Source organism: Mesoplodon densirostris, chromosome 16 (genome assembly GCF_025265405.1).
Source record: "Mesoplodon densirostris isolate mMesDen1 chromosome 16, mMesDen1 primary haplotype, whole genome shotgun sequence".
NCBI lineage: Eukaryota > Metazoa > Chordata > Mammalia > Artiodactyla > Ziphiidae > Mesoplodon > Mesoplodon densirostris.
Window position 1 is genome coordinate 26,108,079 of NC_082676.1, and position 21,142 is coordinate 26,129,220.

General features: G+C 49.0%; 1 protein-coding gene across 2 annotated transcripts in view; it reads left to right on the forward strand.

Annotated features, from left to right (window-relative positions):
- Positions 1–271: 271 nt before the first annotated feature.
- Positions 272–21,142, forward strand: part of SNTA1 (syntrophin alpha 1) — a 28,177-nt gene continuing 7,306 nt past the window's right edge. For both annotated transcript variants that reach the window (XM_060077761.1, XM_060077763.1), the window contains exons 1-3: positions 272–702; positions 4,021–4,206; positions 19,402–19,606. In XM_060077761.1, coding sequence (XP_059933744.1) covers positions 393–702; positions 4,021–4,206; positions 19,402–19,606 — 701 coding nt within the window. In that variant the 5' untranslated portion in view covers positions 272–392. The remainder of the gene's footprint in view (positions 703–4,020; positions 4,207–19,401; positions 19,607–21,142) is intronic.

Here is a 21,142-nt window from a genome sequence, read left to right on the forward strand (position 1 = left end):
CAGTCTCCTCCACAGGGTCTTAGGGTCCAGCCCCTGAGACGAAGCTCCGCCCCCTAATGGCCCCGTCCACCCCACTTCACCCGCTGGTTGCTTTAACTCGTGGCCCCGCCCCGACACCCTTATGACCCCACCCCCATGTAGTCCCACAGCATATCCTTCGGCTCCTGGACCCCGCCCCAGCCCCTCTCTAGCTTGACTGTGGCCACGCCACTAACCGTTAGCCGCACCCACAGATAGCCCCGCCCCTCGAGGCTCCACCCTCAGAGGCCAGTGGTAGGGTGGCGGCTGGCCCAGACGGGCCCCGCCTGCCCTCCGCCCTAGGCGCTGGGTTGGAGCGGGCCGGGCACTGCGGGGCAGGGCGAGCGCGGCGGCCCGGGGGCTTGGAGGCGAAGATGGCGTCAGGCAGGCGTGCCCCGCGCACCGGGCTGCTGGAACTGCGCGCCGGGGCGGGCTCGGGGGCTGGAGGGGACCGGTGGCAGCGGGTGCTGCTCAGTCTAGAGGAGGACGCGCTGACCGTGAGCCCCGCCGACGGCGAGCCCGGCCCGGAGCCCGGTGCCCAGCGGGAGCCGGAGCCCACGCAGCTGAACGGCGCCGCCGAACCGGGCGCCAAGTCCCCGCCGCTGCCGGAGGCGCTGCTGCTCCAGCGGCGCCGCGTGACGGTGCGCAAGGCCGACGCCGGCGGGCTGGGTATCAGCATTAAAGGTGGGCGCGGGGCCACCGAGGGCACGGGTCGTGGTGTCTGTGGGACCGCCGAGGGCGCAGAGGTCGCGGGGGCTGGCAGCGTATTGAGGACATGGAGTTGGATGACTTCTCTCTGGGGGTAAGGGCGTCTGAGAGGACAGAGGGAACCGAGGGCACCAGGAGCACCAAGGTCGGAGAGGGCTTTGAGGTCTCAGTCAGAAGGCACAGGTGTGGAGGGCGTTGGGGACTCACCAAGAACACGTGAGTGGGGAGTTCTGTATGGAGGCAAAGAGATCTGAGACTGGTTGCCTAGTCTAGGGTTGCATGGCCATCAAGAACAACAGGGACCCCAGGGGAGCAAAGGATGGAGAAAGGAGACTGAGGCCTGGGGTGCTACTAGGGCAGGGAGGGGGAAGTCTTCAAGACACAACCGAGGTGGGAGGGAGGAGTAAGGCCTGGAGTAGGAAGCATGGCTGGTGGGGAGATTGGAGACTAGTTGGAGGCGCCAGCTGGGCTGGGCTCACAGACAGAGGTCCAGAAAGGACCTAGAAATCTGAGGACCTACAAAGGATGTGGACCTAGGTGAGGAGCCCTAACAGCTGGGTTTGAGTTTCCTGATCTGACCATTTCCACCTTCCACAGGATTGAGATGAGCTCTCAGCCCCCAGTACTGACAGCTTTCTTTAGGGGGCAACCCAGACTGAAGTCCAGAATCAGCTGTGTGAACTTAGACAAGTCATTTCCCATCTCCGGACCTCAGTTTCCTCAACTATATAATGAGGGTAATGGTAGAATTGGGATGTTTCTATGAAAACAGGAATCCAAAGTACTCACCCTGCAAACAACACATAGTAGGTGCCTGGAGAATTATGGCTGTTAGATGAGAGGAAGAATAGAGGTCACAAGAGACTCCCAAAGTAACTAACCTAGTGCTAAAAAAACTGCACACCCCAGCTGCTGGGGCCACCATTCTTTCCTGAAGGGGTGGGGATGGTGGTGACTTGGCTACCACTGAGTGCCAAGTGCTGTGCCCAGTACTCTAGGCTCATGTCCACTTCATCCTGGCAACAAGTACTAAAAGGTAGGAAGCATAATCCTCATTTAGTAGGTGAAGAAACTGAGACTCAGAAAAGTAAAATGGTTTTCCCAGGATCACACAGTCAGTGAACGACAGAGCTGGGATTTGAACCTCAGTTATCAGGCTCCTAGAGAGTGTCCAGAGGAGTCAGTTCTTCCCCATGGAAGGTTCCATGCAGCCAACCAAAGGGATCTAAAAGGGGGAAATGGGAAAGCCAGGGAGTGGGCACCAGTTTTGCCTTCAAACTCCAGCATGGGATAGGGCAACAGATCAATCCAGAAATTGTACACTCAATGTGTTAAAACAGGAAGGAACTTAAGAGTTCATACAGGGTTCCATTTTGCAGGTGGACAAACTGAGTCTTGGAGAGGGGGGGACTTTCCAAGGTCACATAAAGTTACCTCCTAGCATCATACTTCCAGGTGGGAGTAAGGGTACTTTTAGGAGGTGTCAGGGGGAATACCAGCTCCATTCAGTTCTTCATGTATGGAGACTGGGCTCCTGTTGCGATGTTGACCTTTAGGGTCCAGCCCAGCCCAGGCATCTAAGAATAATCATGGATTCAAACTGAACTGAAGTCCCTAATTTCAGGCAGAAGAGGGCAGATAGATATAAATAGAAACTCCTTCCTTTCCTAGGTCTCACGCTCTTGTGTGGTGCAATGAACAAACTGTTGGGCCTGTGTGGGGGTCTGGAGAGGCATTCCACTCCTACTTCTGCCACCAGTTTGTTGGGTGACATTGGAATTATGACCTGGGCCACTTGTTCCTCATCTTTGAGGATGGAGCACTAGTGTGGTACCTGAGGGCCTGACTTGCAGTCTACCATAGAGTTAAGAGTGTTGGTTCTGGAGCCAGGAGACCTAGGTTCAAATACTGGCTTTGCCGCTAACCAGCTGGGTGACCTTGGGCAAGGGGCTTCTCTCCACACTTCAGTTTTCCCAGTAGGAATCTGAGCATGCCTATGTGACTGGGGTGTTGTGGAGATGCAACGAGACAAGATTGAAAACATTTAGCATGGTGTTATTACTGTTATTACTGTTGCTGATTTTAAAAGGACATTCAAGAATTTAGAAATAAAGCAATGTGGTAAAATGTATTAGGTTTGTTTTTTTTTTTTTTTGGCTGTGTTGGGTCTTTGTTGCTGTGCGCGGGCTTCCTCTAGTTGTGGTGAGCAGGGGCTACTCTTTGTTGCGGTGCGTGGGCTTCTCATTGCAGTGGCTTCTCTTGTTGCGGAGCACGGGCTCTAGGCGTTCAGGCTTCAGTAGATGTGGTGTGTGGGCTCAGTAGTTGTGGCTTGCAGGCTCAGTAGTTGTGACACACGGGCTTAGTTACTCTGTGGCATGTGGGATCTTCCTGGACCAGGGCTCAAACCCATGTCCCCTGCATTGGCAGGCGGATTCTTAACCACTGTGCCACCAGGGAGGTCCCCAGATAGGCTTTTTTTTGGTTTTTTTAAATTAATTTTTAGCTGCGTTGGGTCTTTGTTGCTGCAAGTGGGCTTTCTCTAGTTGCCTAGTTACGGCGAGCAGAGTCTACTCTTTGTTGTGGTGCGCGGGCTTCTCATTGCGGTGGCTTCTCTCGTTGCAGTGCATGGGCTCTAGGTGTGCGGGCCTCAGTAGTTGTGGCTCGCGGGTTCTAGAGCGCAGGCTCAATAGTTGTGGTGCACTAGCTTAGTTGCTCCACAGCATGTGGGATCTTTCTGGACCAGGGCTCGAACCCGTGTCCCCTGCATTGGCAGGCGGATTCTTAACCACTGCGCCACCAGGGAAGTCCCCAGATAGGCTTTTGAAATCTCTAGACTTTAAGGCCTTGGTTTCTAGCCTGGATCCTAGGTTGTAAAGCTTTCTGGTTGCTAAAGAGATCCTTCGTGGCCATAGCAATAGCTGACTTCTATCTTCATTCTTGATTAGAGGTTATCAGTGGGTTCCCCCATTATGGGAAAATCGCTTAAAATGCAAAATAAAATAAGAAAAAGAAGTTACTGAAGCACCTTGTAAGTTACTCAAACACTGGTGAATACCCAAAGCATTTAACCAAAAGATCCATTATAACATTATAAATCTAGAAAATGACTTGCAAGTGTTATTAGTGTCCTAAACTTCTAAGGCTCTTTTCTGAGATTCTCTTTACTCTCCATTCCCCATTTCCCAGCAATGGTTTGGACACAGTGAGAGACCTTCAGAAATAATTTTGCCTCGATGTGACTCGCAAGTGTTGGGGTGTCTGCCTCAGTTCCTTCCTCTTTCCGTGCTTGTGCAGGGGGCCGAGAGAACAAGATGCCTATTCTCATTTCCAAGATCTTCAAGGGCCTGGCAGCCGACCAGACGGAGGCCCTCTTTGTAGGGGATGCCATCCTGTCCGTGAATGGGGAAGACCTTTCCTCTGCCACCCATGATGAGGCGGTGCAAGTCCTAAAGAAGACAGGCAAAGAGGTGGTGCTTGAGGGTAAGCATTGGGGACCCCAGGGGTGTTCAGTTCTTCCCTACCTTCCCCAGGCCTCATGCAGCGTGGGCTGGGAGGTGGGCAGGGTTGAAAACAGAAACAGAACTTGGGGATCCGCCTTGAGACAGCGGGGGTGGTGGCAGCAGAGCTGGCCCAGAGCCAGGCTGACCTGGCTTTCATTTCCTCTCTCCCACTCCCTAGCTCTGTGGCCTTGGACGAGTCACCTCATTCCCCTGAGCCTTACTCTCCTCATCTGTAGGGCAGGGATGTAACTTCTGCCTTACTCGGTTGTGGAAGTAGGACAAAAGGTCCATGGCAGGCAGGATCTGCCACCCAGTGAGTGACTCAGGGGAAGAGAGGGGCGGGGCTGGCAAAGGGGCGGCTAAGATTCTTTCCTGAGGAAGAGGGGAGCTCTCAACTCTGAGTTCTCCTAAAACCCTGAGACCCGTCTTGCTTTGGGAGGGGACTTGGCCTTTATGTATCAGGACATCAAATACTTCCAGCTAGGCTCAGAGAGGAGTATTATTTTTTTTGGGGGGGGGGATACTTAGTGGCTCCCCTCCACTATCCCGTCACTGTGTGGTCTTAGATGAGACCTTGGCTTTCTCCGGGCCTCAGTTTCCCATAGGTTGTTACAGTCTCTTGCTGGGGTGGTCCCACTTCTGCCTTTTGCCAGCTCTGCCAGGAGGTTTCTGCTCTGCTCAGTCCTTTCATCAAACTCCACTCTGTGGGATAGGGAGGGTGGGAGGGAGATGCAAGAGGGAGGGGATATGGGGATATATGTATGCATATAGCTGATTCACTGTTATACAGCAGAAAGTAACACCATATTGTAAAGCAATTATACTCCAGTAAAGATGTTAAAAAAACCCAAAAACCAAAACCCAAAAAAAACTCCACTCTGTCAGTTCCGGAAGCCATGGAGGCCTGAAGAATGTATCTTTGGCTCCTGGCCCAGAACAGGCACATGGAGGTGGCGGGGGCTGATGGAGAATGCCATGGCCAGTGAAGCTGCGGAGCTGAGACCCAGGCCCAGATCCTGATAGGTTGCCTTTGTGTCCCCAAAGAGGTCTCCAAGAGGCCACAGAGACAAACAGGCTCTGGATCCCTGGGTGATCTTTGGCATTCTTGACCTAAATTCTCTATTGTTTTCTTTTATTTTATTTTTACATTTTATTATCTATTTAATAATAATCTATTCTACTGTGTGTCTATTTAAATGCTACTGTTGCATTTTTAAAATATATACTGAAAGCTGACTCTGCAGTATTGGTCCCTAAAAGCTTAAGTATATCAATCATATTTTAACAGCAAAATGAAATAACAAGATCACACATTAATGATATGGATATAGGAGACTTTCCCTCCCATATGCCTCATCACTTTGATATTTATAGCCAGTAATGCAGTTTAAACAGTTGAAATTCATCAAAATGTCATATTTTGGTTGACTTGAAAAACTCTTTTAGTCTCTGCTGTTTGAAAGTTTAGTCCATGGATGGTAAAATTTCTACTGTAGACACATTTCTAATCCACGCCAAGGTCCCCTTCACCTCCTCATCTTTAGGTAAAGAATGTCTCTATCTGGCTTCTCAGTGTGGATCATTCTGAGAGGGTAACATCTCTGAGTGTTAGACGTTTGAAGCGCCTCCTGGTTTCGGGGCTAATACCCAAGCCTTCTACCTCATTTACTCCATTCCTTCCTCACTAAAGCCAAGAGGCATTCCCAGAGACCTACTATGTACCTGATTTGCAGAGCATTGGGTCAGAAGCTAAAGCAGACCCGGCCCTTCCTGAAGGAGCCCACCAGTGAGTGGGGGAGACAAAATATGAACACTATCTTCTCCACACAAACTATTTAAAAATCAGCGTCTAAAATCCTGTCTGCTCTGTAATTAATCTGGCCTTAGGCAAGACCCTCGTCTTCTCTGGGGCTCAGTTTTCATATCTGTTGGGGTTAAGCTAGATCAGAGATGACCAACAGCTTTCATTTTGAGTGTTAGCTTCCTTGGTGGCTACTGAGAGTTCCATATTTGGAAAGATTGGGAGGTCTTATCTGGACTCAGCAGAAAGAAGCTGGAATTGATTAGCAATGTCTGCTGCACATAGAGGAGGGAAGAGAAATACCATGTGTAACGTCCCAGGACTGAGGGTTTCCAGCACTTATCTTCTCTAAGACTTTTCATAGGGCAAGAGCTTTCCTTGGCAAATGCTGCCCCAGGCTGCTGGATGGAGCCTGGCCTGCCTCTTGCCCGGCATAGGATTTGGCACATGGTAGGCACTCTGTAAATGTTAGTGACTCCCCTCCTGTCCCATAGCATTTATATAGAATTGGTATTATTTCCTCCTGAAATGTTTGGTAGCATTCTCCAGGGAAGCTACCTTTATAGAAAGGTTTTTTTTGTTTGTTTGTTTGTTTTGCCACACTGCGCAGCATGTGGGATCTTAGTTCCCCTACCAGGGATCGAACCCTGGACCCCTGCAGTGAAAGTGCGGAGTCCTAACCACTGGACCGCCAGGGAATTCCCGATTTTAATGTCTTTAATAAGGCAATTTAGATGATCTGTTTTTTTTCTTTCCTTGGTAGTTTATGTCTTGCAAGGAATTTGTCCATTTCGTCTAAGTTGTCAAATTTCTTGGCATAAAGTTGTTTATAATCTTCTGGTATTTTTCCTCCCTTTTGGATGACAGCCCTCTCCTGCTTTCTCTTTCTCTCCTCCTCCCTTTGTACTGCTCTACTCAGTGGTTTCAAGGGGACTGTCAGTCTTGTGGGGCAGATAGCTGAGCAAACCTACCAGATCACCATCCTGTCATAGGTGCTGAGATGGGGTCTGCCCAGGGATTGGAGGAGGCAGGTGGTCAGGAAAGACTTCCTGGAGGAGGGGATGCTGGCACTTTATGAACAATAAGCAGATGTGGGTATGGGGTGGAGAAAGGGCATTCCGGGGAGGGGAGCTGTGTAAGCAAAACCACGAAGGGGTGAAATGACTTGACTTACCTGGGGAGTTGCCTGGGAAGTAATTCAGCTTTATCTGAGCCTAGGTGTGAGGAAGGGAGTGGAGAAAGAGAGGGCTATTCAGACTGACAGATTCTGCAGGGCCTTGAGTGCCAGACTAAAGGAATTTGGAGGGAAACAGAGCGGTTAAAAGGTTTTCAGCAGAGGCTCACATGGTCAGCTCTGGGCTTTACAGCATCAACCTGGTTTGGAGGGAGGCAACAGTAGGTGCAGAATGGCAACAAAGAGGCTGGGGCCCCGAGCAGGAGGGAGATGGTAGTGGTTTGACCTAAGCAGGTTTGAATAAAAAGAGGAGTCTCAAGGTTGTAGTCTTCTTGTTAGTTTTTTCCCAGCTTTTTCTTAGTTGAAGTCTCTCTCTGAGCTGCTCTCCAGCAGGCTTGTAGAAGGAGGTAATTCCACCCAAGGCAACAAATGGGTGGGGGTGAGCACTGGGGGTCAAGACTCTTTGAATCGCATGGGTGATCTGAAAAGCCTGGAAGACATGAGGGATCTAGGATGCTGGGTTCTGACTGGTCCTTGAGATTTGGGGGAGTTTGTGGAGACTGGGCAGCTGCCCCAGTCTGGAGCCAGAGCTCCTGGAAGCCTCTCTGGGCTTAGGATCCTCCCAAGCACCCAATCGCTGGTCACATTGTTCAGAACTTCCCTGACCTCATCCCACTTCTATCTAAGACCACCTCCAAGGGCCCATGGCCTGTCCTTTGGATGTGAACTTGGCAGGGCAGCTGGACATCTTTCTTGAGGTCTGGGGCTTGTTGGGTACAGAGCTCCCTAAAAACATCCTAGAAGAAAAGATGTCACTAGCAAACTACAGTTGTCAGCCAGAACCCTACTTCCCTGGCCTAAGTCAGGGGCTAAGCTGGGTATCAGCAACCCCAACCTGCCTTCTAGACCTTTTCCTCTGTGAGGGCAGGAGTTTGCACAAGTGTCTTGAGCCTATTCTCAGCTATAGCGATGTATTTGTGACCAGAGTCTGGGCCCAAGCTGACAGCCAACACGCCTCTGTCTGCTGCTTAGAGAGGCCCATTGTGTGCAAGGATCTGGAAGCAGGGCCAGCCTGGGCCCTTGGAGACCAGGCCTGGGAGAAAAGGGAGGGACAGCCAAATGCCTCCCCTCCCTACACCCCCAGTGAGGCTGACAAGACACAAGTAACAGGGAGCCTGTGATGCATTAAAAAATAATACTAAAGGACAAAAATGAATAAAGCCAATTTTAGTACTTTGTACAAAGTAGAGAAGGTTCACCCCACACAAAGATCAGGCTTTTAAAAGATACAGGCATGGGACTTCCCTGGTGGCGCAGTGGTTAAGAATCTGCATGCCAGTGCAGGGGGCACGGGTTCGAGCCCTGGTCTGGGAAGATCCCACATGCCACGGAGCAACTAAGCCCATGAGCCACAACTACTGATCCCGCACGCCTAGAGCCGGTGCCCCACAACAGGAGAAGCCACCGCAATGAGAAGCCCATGCACAGCAACGCAACTAGAGAAAGCCCACGCATAGCAACGAAGACCCAACGCAGCCAAAAATAAATTAATTAATTAATTAAAAAAAAAACAAAAAAGATACAGGCATAGAGTAGCATGTCCATAAAAGACACAGAGAATAGTAGGAATTGCTATAATCCCCGTTTTACAGACAAAGTCACCAAGATTTGTTAAGAATAAATAACTTTCTTCAAGTCATACAACTAATAAATTGGCTGACTCAATTCAAAACTAGGTCTGTCTGATTGCAGAGGCCACTATTGACTCTGCCTTGGATAATACCTACCACTCATAGTTGTTTGCAACATAAAAAAATAATGCATGTAACATGCTGGGACCAGTGTGCATAAGTAGGCACTCATTTATTTTATTTGTTGTTTATATGGATGAGACAATGCATTTGAGGCTTATGGCACAATTCCACACAGTAAGCGTTTGATAAATGTCAACCTTTGTCATCATCACGTCAGCAGCATCATTTTTGTTTTCTCCAGTAAACTTGAAGGTCTCTGCAGGCAGGAGTCATGTGTAGTTTGCCTCAGAGCCCCAAGCCTGGCACCAAGCCCAGCACACATTAGATGTTGGTGAGTTTGGGGGGAATGATCACCTAGGGGACATCCCTGACCGTTTCTACTTTGCCTTTAACCTCCTCAATTGCAGTTGACTTCCCTAAATGTTTAAGATGGGGCTCAAGGCTCAAGCTGGGCTTGACTGACCCCGAGAGTTTCCACTGTGTGTCCTCAGAACTCCAAGGCCAGGCCCCTGCCAGCTCATCGCCTGGGAGATGGACACTGCCGGGTGTCCTGCCTGAAATTTGGCTCAATACATTACCACTGTCAAAAGTGGGATGTTAATGGATGCAGCTAATTTGAGGCCACTCCATGAAGCTTAGCCGAGTGATGCTGTGCCTTGAGAGGCGCCTGAGGGACCTGTGTCCTGGGAACAGAGGCATGAATGGAGCCCCCGTCCAGTCCTCCCATGGCTGCAAAGACCTGTTGTTCTAATCATTGTTCTCAAGAAAACATTAATTTGGCTTCACACACATACGGTTTAGGGCCATGTGATTCCCCACAGACAAAACTTGGCTTAATTCAGTCCTGGCCTGTTCCCTGGATCTTTGATTAAAATGCTTGTGGGGCTCTGGAGGCAGGTTTTGGCCTTGATTAGCTATGTGAGCTTGGCTGTTGGTGGTGGTGGAGGAAATTATAATGATAATGATAAGAATGTTAATAATAGTGATGGTATGTCTGCTGTTTAATGAGCACCTACAGTGTGCTGGATACTGTGCTAGGTGCCTTCCATATGCTTTCTTGTTGCATCCTCAAAACCACCCTTATGATTCAAGGTTCATTATTCATCCCATTGTACAGATGAGAACACTGAAACTTAGAGAGGTGAAGCTTTTGCCTGAGGTCACACAGGGGCAGAGATGGAATTTGAGGTCAGATCTGTCAGATGTCAAAACCCATATTCTTAAATTTTTTTAAAAAATTAATTAATTAATTAATTAATTTTTTGGCTGCTTTGGGTCTTCCTTGTTGCACGCGGGCTTTCTCTAGTTGCGGCGAGTCGGGGCTGCTTTTCGTTGCAGTGCACGGGTTTCTCGTTGCGGTGGCTTCTCTTGTTGCGGAGCACGGGCTCCAGGAGCGCAGGCTTCAGTAGTTGTGGAGCAGGGGCTTAGTTGGTCCGCGGCATGTGGGATCTTCCCTGACCAGGGCTCAAACCCGTGTCCCCTGCCTTGGCAGGCGGATTTTTTTTTTTTTTTTTTTTTTTTTTTTTTGCGGTACGCGGGCCTCTCACCGTTGTGGCCTCTCCCGTTGCGGGGCACAGGCTCCGGACGCGCAGGCTCAGTGGCCATGGCTCACGGGCCCAGCTGCTCCGCGGCATGTGGGATCCTCCCGGACCGGGGCACGATCCCACGTCCCCTGCACCGGCAGGCGGACTCTCAACCACTGCACCACCAGGAAAGCCCGGCAGGTGGATTCTTAACCACTGTGCCATGAGGAAAGCCCTTCTTAAATGTTTATACTGCACTGCAAGTCATATCATCTCTGTGAGACTCAGTTTATTAAATTTATTCAACTGTTAAATTGGGCAGTTTAACAATGGATCGGTCTCATTGAGTTGGTTTGATTAGGTGAAGATGTGTTAGTGAGATTTGAGCTTTCATGCTTGGTATATAGTAGGTGCTCAATAAGTGCTTCTTTCTCCCATTACTAAGATACTAGTAGGCTTCCTGAGTTGATGAGGGCTTTATCTTTGAATCCTGGCTAAGATGGTTTGGAATGTAGTAGTGTGTAGATATATATATGTGTTTTTTTTCAGTTTTTTTTTTTTTTTTTTTTGCGGTATGCGGGCCTCTCACCGCCGCGGCCTCTCCCGCAGTGGAGCACAGGCTCCGGACGCACAGGCTCAGCGTCCATGGCTCATGGGCCCAGCCGCTCCGTGGCATGTGGGATCCTCCCGGACCGGGACACTAACCCGCGTTCCCTGCATCGGCAGGCGGACTCTCAACCACTGCGCCACCAGGGAAGCCCTTTTTTTTGTTTTTAACAAAAGTTTATTCTTAAATGTACAGTATGTTCCAAGACAACACTTCATTCTAGCTGTAGGTGGCAACAGATGTTATGGCAGAGAATCCAGATGTTTAAACAGGAATGGAATTAAGGCTCATCATTGCCTCAGACACAAGGAGCAGATTACTTTTTGCCAGATTTCCTTTTTTTTCAGATTTATTTATTACTTATTTATTTATTTAATTTTATTTTTGGCTGCATCGGGTCTTGGTTGCGGCATGCGGGATCTTCGTTGAGGCATGTGGGATCTTTCGTTGTGGCACGTGGGCTTCTCTCTAGTTGTGGTGCGCAGGCTCCAGGGCGCGTGGGCTCTGTAGTTTGCAGCACGCGGGCTCTCTGTGTGAGCTCAGTAGTTGTGACGCACGGGCTTAGTTGCCCCGCGGCATGTGGGATCTTAGTTCCCTGACCAGGGATTGAACCCGTGTCCCCTGCATTGTAAGGCGGAGTCTTTATCACTGGACCGCCAGGGAAGTCTCTACCAGATTTCTTAATTCCACCTGTGGTCAGGGGGCTTTCCCCGCGGCCTTCGCTTTTAGCTCCTCAAGTTTCTTCTGCTCCTCCTTCTGTTTCTGCTTGAATGCCTTATCTTCCTCATCCATCACCTTGGCTTGCTTCTTGGGCTGCTTCAGGGGCTTCTTGCCACCTTTGTGGCCCAACATGGCACCTGCCGCCCCTTCCCCAGACCCTGGCGGTATATTTTTGAAAAATAGAGTTTAAAATAAATGTGAAAAGTAATATATGCTTAATTTAAAAAAACGAAAAACAAAAAAACCCCAGGAGAGTGTAAAGCAATTATCTTCTCATACCCATGGCTAATATTTTCACACACTTCCAGAGAAAGGTTTCCATATTTGTTTTTATCATTGAACAAGTTGAGGACCTCTCTCCAACTCAGCACATGTAGCTCTGTTTCATTCTCTTTATTATTATTATTTTTTTAAACAAATTTATTTACTTATTTTTGGCTGTGTTGGGTCTTCGTTGCTGCGTGCGGGCTTTCTCTAGTTGCGGCTAGCCAGGGCTACTCTTCGTTGCGGTATGCGGGCTTCTCATTGCGGTGGCTTCTCTTGTTGTGGAGCATGGGCTCTAGGTGCGTGGGTTTTGGTAGTTGCAGCACGCAGGCTCAGTAGTCGTGGCTCGTGGGCTCTAGAGTGCAGGCTCAGTAGTTGTGGTGCGCAGGCTTAGTTGCTCTGTGGCATATGGGATCTTCCCGGACCAGGGCTCCAATCCGTGTCCCCTGCATTGGCAGACGGATTCTTACTTAACCACTGTGCCACCAGGGAAGCCCTCATTCTCTTAAATGGTTGCATAATATCCCATTATTGGGATTCAGATATTCGTCTCACAAATATTTATTGAACCCTTGCTCTATGTCAAGACTCGATGTAAGGCACTGGGGATATAGCCGTGAACAGGACTGAGTGGTCTGCCAAGAACTCAACTTTTTTTAAAAAATCATTTATTTATTTATTTATTTGGCTGTATCGGGTCTTAGTTGCAGCACGCAGGATCTTCGTTGGCATGCAGGATCTTTTGTTGCAGCTCAGGGGCTTCTCTCTAGTTGTGAGATGGTGCGTGGGCTTAGTTTCCCCACAGCATGTGGGATCTTAGTTCCCCCAGCAGGGATCAAACCCGCGTGCCCTGCATGGAAGGCGGATTTTCAACCACTGGACCACCAGGGAAGTCCCGAGCTCACTTCTTGTATTTAGCAACCCCTATTCATGGGATTCAAGTTGCTCCTAGACTCTTGTGCCATAGACAATGATGCCGTGACCCCTCTATGCACCTGTGAACATTTATCTGAAGGGGATTCCTGCAAAGGGTATTGCAAGTTCAAAGTGTTCATGTGCCTTTAGGATCTTGATAGGTGGTGCCCCCTATCCTGTACAAGGGTGTGGAAGGTGAGATTTTATGCCCCAGAGTGTGGCAATCCAGGCAGCTCTGCTGCAAGGCCTGCCAGTGGCTGGGAACTATGTATAGTCCAGCCTTGCTGGACCAGCAGGACCTCAAAGATCACCCAGAGCCCACTGGAATGCCAAGTCCTCTCCACAGCATCCTGGGTGGGCAGGTGGGCAGCTTGGACTTGAATCCTCACGATGCCTTACTCAGAAAGCTGGCATATCAGTGCCAATTATATAGGCAAGCAAACTGAGGCTCAGAGAGACTGTGGGACTTGCCAAGGCCAGAGAGTAAGCATCAGGGCCTGGATTGAAATCTTTGTCTGTCTGTCTGTCACGACATCCTGTGCTCATCCCCTTATACTGTCATACTAAGAATAGCAGCAGAAATAATAACCACACTGCTATTTATTGAAGACCTATTCTATGCCAGGCAGGACAAAGTGCTTTACAAGTATTGAATCTCAGTATGTTAGGAGATAGATATATTTTACTCCCATTATAAAGATGAAGAAATAGAGGCTCACAGAAGTCAAGTCACTTGTCCAAGGTCACCGAGCAAGGAAGTTAAACCCAAGCCTGCCTCACTCTAGAGCCCAATTCAATGTTGTCTCCATCCTGAGAAGCCCCAGGCTTGTCAATATTCATTGTGCAGCCCCAGGCTTGTGCAACATTTCTTATTTACTGATTACCTGGTATATGTCAGGTACTATTCTTGATGCTGGGGATACCCTAATAAGCAAGGAAACATGTCCCTGCCTTCATGGAACTGACATTTTGGTTAGAGGAGAGAGGCTGTAGACTAGTAAGCAAATGGATAGATCATGTAATTTCAGGCAGGGGCAAGTAAATGAGCACCCACTGAACAGACAAGGAACAGCTTGAGCTTAGGGGACAGGCTTTAGCCAAGACTCAAAGCCAAGACATTCAGTCATAAACATTTATTGAGCACTGGGATAAGTACTGGGGATACTGTGTTGAGCCAGAACAGATGTATCTCCTTCTCTCTGCAACACATATGTTCCCTCCCAATTGTCCTGGGCCAGGCAAATGGTCCTGCCTTGCCTCTGTTCCTCTGTTCCTTCTAGTGGAATCTATTCCTGGCTCCTTGGGGTCAGGGCTGGCTTCTCTCCTTGGCAGAGCTGGCAATCGGGGCCTCTGGAAGGGGCAGGGCGTCCTGTGTCTGTTTCAACTTCCCTGAGGAGGAAGGGCCCACGTATCTGCTTTACCAGGCTCCTGGGCCGGAGGTTTGGCTGGGGAGGGTGTGGACACCAGTTGGGTCTATCCTTGGGGTCTCAAGAATGCTGGCCACAGGGTCATGGTCCTGCCCTCAGCTCTCTAGGACACTGCCTTTGGGCAGCCCCGCCCTGCCTGGCTGGGTGACTCAGGCAGAAATCAGAGCAGGGAGGAGGCCTCAGAGCTGGGCTATTTATGGCCACACTCTGGGGGCCCCAGCACCCCACCCTGACTCTGGGACAGGCTGATTGGTTGGTGAAATGCAAGCCGTGTTTCAGACACCAGCTGGTGTGCTGTCCATCTACAGCATGTTCCTGTGGGAGAGGAGAAGCAGGACCCTCTTCTGGGATGGCCTGGGTGAGCAGGGCCTCTAGTAGTTTCTCTGGCTTCAAGGTGGCAAATGTTCATTTGCTGAGCACGTAGCGTCGGAGATCCCTGCTGGATTCTGGGGGGTACAGAGACAAGTCAGTCAAGGTCCCTGCCCTCACAGTGCTCCCAGCCTGGAGGAGAACACGGACTCCCACATGGACACATAGGGAAGTGGGGTCTAGGGGACTGCGGAGGTGATGGGCTTGGAGGTTCCAGAGCAGGTATCTGGGAAGGTTTCCTAGAGGGGCGATGTCTGAGCTGAGCCAGGACCTTCTGGGCTGTGGCACCTTCTCCCGCCTGCTGAACGAACCTGTCCTGCCCTGGCGTTCATTTCTCCATTCACAGAGCACTGATCTGGGTTCGAATCAAGCCGGGTTTCTGTCCTATGGGAGCTCCCAGTTCGGTGCGAGAGACAGCCCCAACACACAAAATCACAGCAGAGTTCTAAGTGTGGGCAGAACCTGTGTCATATGTTTTATATCATCTTATTTAATTCTAATGTCTCTCTGAGGTAGACATCATTATTCAGATTGAGGGCCAGAGAGGTGAATTACCTCGTCCATCGTCACATAGTTAGACAGAGCTGGAATTCAAATCCTAGAGTGCCTGTCTCCAAACCATGTACTAAGGGCATTCTGTGCAGGGAGAACTGCATTTTTAAAGGCATTTGGAAGCTCCTACAGCTTCTGAGAGCTCTGAGGAGGTCAGTATAATTGGATTAGAGGGCGAGATTGGGGATGTGGCAGGAGGTAAAGCCAGCAAGGTAGGCAGGGCTCAGGTCCTGGAGAGCCTTGCAGTCGGGTGAAGAGTGCAGGGAGCCAGAGCATGGCTTTGAGCAGGGGAGGGACGTAGTTAATTATAGTAGGGAGATATATCAGTTGCAGCCTGAGTCAGAGTGGGGCGGAATGGGTGGGTGCTGTATTAGTTAGGATGCTTTTGTCTGCAAGTAACAGGAACCCAATTCAAAGAGGTTTAAACATTGAAGAAAATATGTTTTCTTCCAGAATACATAAAGTCAGCATGGCTCCAGGGTGGATTAATTTAAGGTTTCACCATCCTCAGTGTGTGGACCCCAATCCTGGGGTCAAAGTGACTATCATCGGTTTAGGACCAACTCCCCCCTCCCAGCAACTTCTAAAGGCTAGAGAGGAAGGGAAGGGAGTATATTTTCTCTCATAGCTCATTGGACAGAATTGTATCATCTGCCCCTTTCTAAGCTAATCACAAGCAAGAGGGATGGAATGATCATGATTTGCTTTGACCAGTCAAGATTTTCCCCCTGGGCTGGGGAGAAGCCCAGCCTTTTGGGCTCTGGGTTCTGTTGGCAAGGAGAAAAAAAGTAGGGGAATGGTTTGGCTGTCGGGTAGGCTGTGATGTGTCCCACCTCTATCGCCCCTTGAGACATAATCCTGGGGTAAGTCATTGCTGTAATGGTGAGGATGAGTCATTTTTAGTCTTAGTTCCCAATCTTCAGACCTAGGCTTAGTTCTCTCAAAAAAATCTGCTCTTGTTTTCAATATAACTTCTCTTCCAACCCCAATAGGGCTTGTAACTCCCTCCCACTTTCACCCCTGTTTGCCTTGGATCCTATCTGAGCCTCAGGGTCAGTCTCCTGCAACAGAAATAGCTTCTTATGTGGTTCTTCCAGGGAGCTGGGCCAAGAACTGCTTCCCCGCCCCTTCCTGGTCTGTCCACTCACAGGCAGAGCATACTGACTGGGCCTTGACTGCAGACATCAGATGGCTAGCAAGCCAGATGGCCATGGGAGTAGAGCTGGCTGAGAGGAGAGGAAGAGAGGCTGCCCAAGGGCTAGCAGGCATAGGTACTATTCAGTAGGGCAGCAGAGGGGACAGCCTGGCTGGGAGAAGAGAGACCAGTGGTCGGGCAAGACGTTTAACCACCTTGATGTACACACTGTCCTTCTAGCAGCTCATTTTAGAGATAGGAGACTGCTGCTCATCAGAATTGGGAACAGTCCAGATGCTGGGACAGAGGTGGCAGACACTACTGGTTGTCTGTCTTCCAACCATTTCCCCTTCTTCCATGCTACCAGAGCCTGATTTAATTGGGTGGGAATATGCTCAGCCCTAGAGGCTGAATTGTGATTGGTCTAAATAAATCATGACTATTCACTCTTACTAATGATTTGCTAGAAGTTGGCATGCAGCCCATTCAGGCCAATGAGATATAAGGCTTCATGGAAATATTTACCTCTCTGATAAGAGGGAGATGTGAGGAGACAGCCCTTTTGCTGCCTGCCTCCTCCCTTCTTGCTTTGGGTTTTGTCATGTAAGGAATGATTAGCTTAAGCCTGCTGCAGCCATCCTGTGGTCATGAGGGGAAGGCCAGAGAATGGCAGAGATCCAATGGCAGAGATGCCTATCCAGGATCCAATGTCATTGAGCCACTGAACCAATCCTGAAATTGTCTTCCTCTAGACTTCTTGTTACATGAAATCATAAATATCTTTATTGCTTAAGGCACTGTTATCATATATTCTATTATTTGCAGCCAAACTCAACTAATTGATAGAGTAAGAATGCCAAAATGTTTTGTTATTTAATTGATTGGTAATGGCTGCCATAGAACACTATGATTGATTTGTGATGGCTTCCTTGAGCAAGGGATAAACAAGTGGTAGCTCAAGTGTCACATGTTTACCATCCCAGTCCTACCTAGGGCCAGTCCAACACCTGACACATATTAGGTGCTCAAGAAAACTGACTTGTTCTGAAACTCTTCTCCCACCAAGCTCTTCTCAGATCAACCTTGTGTTCATCATGTTGCCTTTCACTTCTAGCTGCCCTTTGTTACTGACATCTTCCTTTTGTCAAAAGGCATGGAATCCAGGCCCCAGTCAAGACTCTTTTGGTTGCAAATATCATAACTCCTGTTGGAATGGCAGTCTGACTTTCTAAATGAGGAGTATCAGAAACCAGAACATTAGCAGATGCCTGGCAGGGCTTTCCCTCTGTCTCTCAACATGCATCTCCACTGATCTTCTCTCCCTACAAATTAGCTCTCGCCTCTTCTCTGTCCTCACTGCAGAAGGTGGTTGGCCCTATAGCTTTCAAATGTGTTCAACACATTAGTGTAGGATCTCTCAACAGTCTCAATTTGGGTAGCCTAGTGTGGGTAAGGGGTTGACCCCTGGTTCAGCTAGCATAGCCAGGAGAGCAGGATCACATATCAGAACATGACTTTATGGGTCAGTTGGGCAGAGGAACTGAACAAAAAGTTCAGTTCCTCTGAATTTTGTACCAGCCACATTTCAAGTACTCAGTAGCTACATGCGGCTAGTGGCTACTGTGCTGGACAGTGTATATAGAGAACATTTTCATAATCGTAGAAATCATGGTCTCTGTTGGACAGTGCTATTCTAGAAGGAGTCCACTATACTCACTCAGTGTTGACTGGTCAGAGCTAAGAGGGCCTCTAGACATCTATATTGGTTAGGGTACAAGTTGTGCTGCTGTAACCAGATCCCCATAAAATACTATGGCTTAAATATAATAGAAGCTCCTTGCTTTCTTAGGTAACAGTTCAAGTCTGACGTGGCAGTCCAAAGTCTCAGCATCCATTTATTTCTGTTTGTTAGTCAGCCTTTTAGAGTGTGGCTCATGTTCTCCTGGTCAAGATGGTGCCCCACCAGTTTGTGTTCTAGCCAGCTCGACCTGTCAAGGGAAAAGCCAGGGAAAGGAAGGGCGTGCCCCTTTCTTTTTTCTTTTAAATTTATTTATTTATTTATTTATTTTTGGCTGCATTGGGTCTTCACTGCTTTGCACGGGCTTTCTCTAGTTGTGGCGAGCGGGGGCTACTCTTCGTTGGGGTGCGTGGGCTTCTCATTGTGGTGGCTTCTCTTGTTGCGGAGCGTGGGCTCTAGGCGTGTGGGCTTCAGTAGTTGCAGCACGTGGGCTCAGTAGTTGTGGCACATGGGCTTAGTTGCTCCACGGCATGTGGGGTCTTCCCGGACCAGGGCGTGCCCCTTTCTTTAATGGGCAGAAGTTGGTAGCTGCACACATCTCTTCTGCTGTCATCCTATTGGCCAGACTTGGTCAAATGGGCACTTATAGCTGCAAGGGAACCTAGAAAATGAAGTCTTAAGCTGGAAGTTTATCACTATCTTGGAGGAAAATTAGCAGCCTCCACCATAGGACTATCTCATGCAGCTCCTCCTTTTTGCAGATGAGAAGACTGAAGAGATAGAGGCAAACAATGGGACAGTGGCAGAGCAGTCACATCTTCTGACTCCCGGTGCTCTCTCACTGCCTTGCTGCAGCTGTTGCCCATTCCCTTTAAGCAGCCATCCTGAAGCTCTAAACACTTAAACTTATGTGGTTAGAACTTAGTTATGTGGCCACACCTAGCTGCAAAGGAGGCTGGGAAATGTAGTCTTTCTTCCAAGTGGCCATGTGTCTATAAACCAAGGGAAAAGTGAGAGAATGGATGTTGGCATGCATCCAGAATTTTCTACCATGCCTCCCTGTCTGAGACTTTAGCCTAGAGGAGGATAGTGATAGTGGACATAAATTAAACTTTTAATGAATTAGTGACAATTGTGATGTGTGCTACGTGGGAGCCCATGTCACAGTGGTAACTGCTGACCTCTCCCCTAACCAGTCAAGTACATGAAAGAGGTCTCACCATATTTCAAGAACTCTGCCAGTGGGACCTCGGTTGGCTGGGACTCGCCTCCTGCCTCACCCCTTCAGCGGCAGCCTTCCTCCCCTGGCCTCCCACCCCGGGACCTCCGTGATGCCAAACACATGTCCTTGAAGATGGCATATGTCTCGAGGAGGTGCACCCCCAGTGACCCGGAGACCAGGTAAGCCTGGCGTAGGGGGCAACTCAGACAGACATGCCCTCGTGTTAGGTAGTGGGGCCAAAGGAAAGATTCCCTTGTGTTGCAAAGTGACAAGCATGATGCGCAGACGTCGTAGGTGCTTAAGAAATGTTTGTTGAATGGATGCAAGGGTGAAGTTATGGGGATGATAGTGTGCTTTGCTTCTCTCTTCTCCCTCTGGGCAGTTCACATCTGAGGAGGAACTTGGTCTGCGAAGGAGCCCTGGATTCCAGTCTTGGTACTCCTTGAACTAGTCCCTTTTCCTCACTAACCTTTAGATTCCCCTTTGTGAAACAAGCATATCGGACTCAGTGATCCCCTCAAGTCTCTTCCAACTCTGCTGAGGTTCTGAGATGCCTGGTAACGTTTGTGTCAGGGCCGTGGAAGGTTACCACCCCTCACATCTGCGCAGCCTTTAACACCGGTGATAAGATTGATACCAGCCAACGTTACTGAGTGTTTATCACGCACAACTTAATTTAACTGTCACAGCAACCCTACAGGCAAAGTCCTATTATTTCACCCCCATTTTGTAGATGAGGACAGAGAAAGTAACATGCCCGAGATCACACAACCTGGAAGGAATGGAGCTTGCCTCATTTCCAGGTAGCCCTCTCTGCTTCAGAGGCTTCAGGTGCTTGAGTAGTGATGGTGGTAAATGCAGTCTATGTTGATTAAACGCGGTGTGCAGTATTGGGGTGGTGTGTATATGGCTTGGGCATAAAAGGCTTGTGCTGTGGGTCCTAGTTACAGCTGAGGCTCCATGCCAGGCCAATGCCCAGCATTGCCCTGAAGGGCTGATTAATGTTCAGCATCCATATCTCCTGGCCCTGCTTGTTGCCCCAGCCCCAGCCTGCCCTCATGAGGCAAGAACTAGTGATTCACAGGTCACTTACAGGTGCTCCACTAAAGGGGCCTTGTGTGTTGGGTGAAGGTGAGGTGGTATCAGTCCTTCCTGAGACTCATAGGACTTTAGGTTAATTGTGGATCCCAGCCTGACCCCAGACATCACCTGAAGCATGTGTGTCTACATGTAGATGGCACTTAAATGCAAGTGTTTGTGGGTATATGTGAGCATTTGCATGGGCAGAGGTGTAGATTTGTGCATATGTGTTTGTGTGTGTTTGTGTTAATATTTGTATGTGTATACTCATGTATGTACGTGTGCCTGATTTGTGTACATATGTGTAACTTGAATATAACTGGGTTTCCATATCAGCACAGTATCCCAGTCAAAGGAACACAATCTGGTAACCAAAATGTAATGAAAAATATTTCAAACTCTTGCTTAGTGTTAGGATTACATTGGGCTGCAAGTATTAGAAACCCCAGCACGAAATGGCTTAATAAATGAAGAGTTAATTTTTCCACACGTTTAAAAAGAAGTCCAGTGGTCAGCTGTTTAGGCTGCTGTTGCTGCTCAAGAATGCCCTCAAGGCATCAGGCTTCCAGCTTCTTTTTTTTATTTTTATAATTTTTTTTTCGGCCGCACGACATGGCTCGTGGGATTCTAATTCC